At 40.9% G+C, this 4908-nt stretch overlaps 1 protein-coding gene across 1 annotated transcript in view; it reads right to left on the minus strand.

Annotated features, from left to right (window-relative positions):
• The window catches only part of LOC147171263 (uncharacterized), a 26970-nt gene extending 22557 nt beyond the window's left edge, over nt 1–4413 (minus strand). Inside the window, exons 1-2 of the mRNA XM_086079874.1 lie at nt 4355–4413; nt 596–819 (exon numbers count right to left, since the gene is read on the minus strand). Of these exons, the coding sequence (XP_085936000.1) occupies nt 596–819; nt 4355–4370 (240 nt within the window). The 5' untranslated portion in view covers nt 4371–4413. The remainder of the gene's footprint in view (nt 1–595; nt 820–4354) is intronic.
• Between the last annotated feature and the right edge of the window lie 495 nt (nt 4414–4908).

The following is a 4908-nucleotide window of genomic DNA, read 5'->3' on the forward strand; positions in this document are numbered from 1 at the left end:
CAGACAGGCATAGATACAATTAAAAGCTATTCGTTAATATATATTTCATGATTATGCTAAATAAAGTTGTTGTAATTGGTGTGAAATCTGCGCATCTTTTAAATCTTTTAAGTCTCATTTTGTGTTTAATGGCATAACGTATTGTAAGACGGTTAAGATTGTAGCCATGCTTTCTGTTTCAAAGAATTGATCGAGGATAGATTTGGATAATTTGCTATGCCTATTTTGTGTATTAATTCTCACGTTACTGCAAAATAGTCCAGGAGTCTGGTCAACTTTTTCTACTAAACTCTCATGAGAATACATACCCTTTTAATAATTACTTATTTTCATGAATTTTTATATTACGCATTTTTCAATCCAACACCCATCTGGGAAATACAGTCAAATCTAATTCTCAATGAGTGCAACACTGAGACAGGAAACAAGACCCTGCTGTTTGGAAACCTGATCTACTCGTCTTTCAGCGTGATGCTACTGATTGTTTGGGTTAGCTACACTCGCAAATTATAGGAAACCTTGAAAGATGAAAGTTGGAATAGAGAAAAACCAGAGAAGCTGAGGAGACAAGGTGTATTTTCAGGTAGATTCTCACCTGAAAGTTCTGTCCCTCTCCTGGGCAGATACAGGTGTCCTGGCCAGACAGAGGCTGCTGAGCCACAGGTCCACATGGGAGAAATGCGGACAGACCCGGTTTGGGACAGTAATGATGAGGAGGACACTTTAGACAGCTTTCTATTGATACACTGTGTGCAGCAGGCCCATAGGTACCCCTTGGACAAGGGATTGGAGTGGCGCTATCCGGAAGGCAGTAAAAACCTGACAGAAACAATATATATATATATATATTATTATTATTATTATTATTATTATTATTATTATTATTATTATTATTATTATTATTATTATTATTATTATTTGGAACTGTCATTTCATAGACATGCACATTAGGCACACAATCATCACAAATAACTTTAGTTTTGATTGACACTGTTAATTTGGCTTTTAGTTGTACAAATGCGTTTTGGGAAAAATATCACACCAAGTAGTCCTACACTTTAAAATGAAATAAGCAAGATTATCATGGAGAAATGCAGCAAAATGGCAAGAACCCACACAGAATATGTAGCCTCCTAGCTCCACACACAATATAATGTGGAGTGATCAAATGACAGAGTGGAATGAAATGATGAGAGATGCCAACTCCACATACAGTAATTAAAATCAAATTGAATACTGCAATTTGAAGTCATTCATCTGAGATAGTATTTACATTCTTCTGTAGGTGCTGCTGCTTGGTTGGCTAAATGAATACAACAAATATGACATGACTCTTGCTAATACAATGTGTAGAGCAGTAGTAGTATAAGTCACATTCAAACATACCAGGTTGACAGGATGGCCTCTCTTGGACATATTGGCTGATATTGCCCGCATAAACAGGATGCAGAACACGGGAAACCAACAGCCACAAAAGACACCTCATGAAATTGTCACAGCATCCTTCCAGCATGGCGACGACTGTACAGTATATCCTGCTATACTTCCATCCAAACAAACTACTATTAATTGTGGCTCTGCACATTTGACAAGTGTTTGTTCATAGGAAGCAAAGGGAACATGTGAGCTAACGTTTCGTCGTGACTTTCATTAGCATTCTGAATGATTTATAGAGCGTCAGAGCTAAGGTGGCAGTGACAGTGCAGAGGGAGGCTACAAAGTATCACATTGCTCTATTTGTTCTTTGCAGTGCGACTATCAAACTGATTAATGATTTGGCGTGTGGATTTGAGGGGTTGCCGCGATTCTCAAACATGGCCATCTACTGTGTCTGGCATGTGATTAGAATGTGTGTAGGACTTTGATAGAAAATGCTTATCGCTGGTGTAGGGCCCAAACCTCATTCATTTTATTATTTTTTATTGGTCAGTCCATTTTTACACATTTTTGACCAATCTAAAGAGATGAAAATGGCTTGCTCTCTCTGATGATGATCTACAAAATAGCAGCGCTAGCCAAACTAAGCTAGCATTACACTGTAAACAAGATGGCATTAGCCAAAGTTGCTACGCTTGTAGCGTGACTTATTCATAGATCCGAGTGTTACAATAACAATAAATGTGATCAGTTTTGTGTTTTTTTGTTTTGTTTTCTTGTTTTTTAATGTACAGTACAATAAATTACAAACCAAAAGGAGGTGGTAATCTTACCTGCTGGGCCGAAATGCTAATTATGTCTCGCTTCTGAATCCTCTCAGTCGCTTAAGGTCCCTTTGCTTTGCTTCTGCTGGCTAGCCTTATGTCTATTTGTTGGAAAGATTTACCCCTCCTTCATGGTGGTTATTCCACCATACTTTTAGCAAAGCTCCTGAAACTCAAGGTAACGGTAATTATCAAGCACGGGTCACAATACTGAGTATGCTGCCACAGTCTCTTAAGGATAGGTTGAATGCTGAGTTTTGGATTGTCAGAGGCGTAATCATTTCACAATAACTTTCCTTTTGTGGTTTGCACGAGTGTACAACTGAACCCCCTCACACTGAGAGAGATCTTCAATATTCTGCTCCTCTAACACAGCTAACTCAATAAGCAAATCAAAATATCAGAAACACCTCTCAGTATGGTGCATTCCATTATGACTTGTCATTAAACGAATAGTGTGTTCATACGGCCACCGTGTTTACTCACTAATAGTGACAACGGTCAAAGTTTGTCCTTTTCCCATTAGTGACTGTTCTTTGCGTCACTGGATCTTTTCTGTAAATCAAGTGTAAATTCTGAGAACCTCTATGCTTTCAGTTAAACAATAATAACTTTAAAAAAATTAAATTATATATATATATATATATATATATATATATATAAATTGTTGTTTTTTCCTTGAGAGTTTTTTCACAGAAATGTTTAATCTGCAAACAGTTGTAAATACCAGTATCCAATGGCTTTTCATGTGTTCATTGCAGACACTTATAAAAGGAACTTGTTTAGAACTTTTTCAGACATCTCAGTATGTGAGCGTGTCATGTCGATGTTTTCATGAACAGGAATGTACAGATTGTCTGTGATTGTGTTGACCAGACTTTGGACTACTGCTATAACCTAGTTAGTTCATCATGGCAGCCGTGGACTATGACCTTGAGGTGACGAGTCGTAGCTTACCTCAGACTCCACTTTCACCTACATGCTCATGAGATGTCGCTCTGAGCACTGCATGTGTTAGAAGCAAAACACTCAGCAATGGCATTTATTTTGTGCAAAAGTCCTTTTGCATAATCGGCATTGTTGATTGGCTTATTTCTGCTCTGTGCTGTGCTAACGAAAGTGTTTTTAAAAAAGCTCTTCAAGCGAGAGGTCAACTGGGAGACAGTCTCTAGAGAGTGTCCTGGGTCGTTTCTGGGGGCCTCCAACCGGTAGAACGTGCCTAGAACACTTCACAAGTGAGGTGTCCAGGAGGCCTCCGAACCAGATGACCGAGCCACATCATCTTGCTCCTCTCGCGGCTCTACTCTGAGCCCCACCTGGATCAGCAAGCTTCTCACCCTATCTTTAAGGGACAGCCTGGACTGCAGAGGAAACTCATTTTGGCCGCCTATATCCGAGATCTTGTTCTTTCCAGAGTTAAGGGTAGGAACGAAGATTAACTGGTAAATCGAGAGGAACCTTTTTTACCACGACAGACTGACGCTGCACCAATCCAATCTCAAGCTTCTTCCTACCCTCACTCGTGATCGTGCACTTGACCTCCTCCACTTGGGGCAGGATCTCATCCTTGACCTGGAGAGGTCACTCCTCCCTTTCCCGCCAGTAAACCATGATCTCAGATTTGGAGGTGCTGATTCTCATCCCATCTGCTTCACACTCGGCCGTGGACCACTCTAGTGAAAGTTGGAGGTCACAGTTTGATGAAGCCAACAGGATATGCAAAAACCTGAGATACAATACTGAAGCCACCAAAGCGGAACCTCTCAACAGTTCAGATGCGCCTAGAAATTCTATCTATAAAGGTTATGAACAGAAATGTGACAAAGGAACATCTTTGGCGGAATCCAACCCCCACTGGAAATTAATTTGACTTACGTTTGGCAAAACGGAACAAACTCGGACACCGGCCATGTAGGGACCAAACAGCCAATATCAGAGTGTTCTGTTCCCCATACTCCCAAAGCAACCACCACAGAACATGGCATGGTCAAACTCCCATGCACTCTTGAGGACCCTACCATGGGTGTCGAGCTGGTCCACTGTTCCACACCCGGGACAAAAACCACACTGCTAATCCTGAATCTGAGATTTAACTTCCCGACTGTCTCTCCTCTCCGGAACCCCTGAATTGGCCTCATGTATTTAGAACACACCTTCCGAAACCACCATCCCAGTCTGCCAATCTGGATGCACTGTCCCTGTTGTCCACACGATGTTGCAGAGCCATGCCAACCAGGACAGATCCACAAAATCCAGAACCTACCAAAATCAAAAGGGGAAAAAAAGAAAAAGACTTGTTAAACTTGTTCAGCCTTTTGTGTTTTGTTAATCTTCCATCTCATTTATACATGGGGAAATAAACAATAGCTGCGTAGTCTTTCAATAATATCAGAATTGAAGGATTCTTGATTTATCTTCATGCCTATCATCGTATTTAGGGATTTTTTATCTGAAAGTGGTTTGACATCATCACCCCCAATCACGTTCTGTCCATAAAATGAAAGTTTTACAGCGGTTCAACTGTGTACGTAGCGTGTTGGTGTGTGTGCGCGCATGTGTGTGTGTATGTTGTGCTCTGTCACCCGTGTGACCCTCCACGTGTTGACTATTGACACAGGCAGGATCTGATAACAAGGCCCTTATAAGGCTGACAGTGTGGAGAGGCCGCTCTATAGACCCTCCAAGCTCAGGTAATGACCACCAACTG

The sequence above is a fragment of the Leptonotus elevatus genome, chromosome 7, assembly GCF_054856555.1.
Source record: "Leptonotus elevatus isolate MCC_2025b chromosome 7, RoL_Lele_1.0, whole genome shotgun sequence".
Taxonomy (NCBI): Eukaryota; Metazoa; Chordata; class Actinopteri; order Syngnathiformes; family Syngnathidae; genus Leptonotus; species Leptonotus elevatus.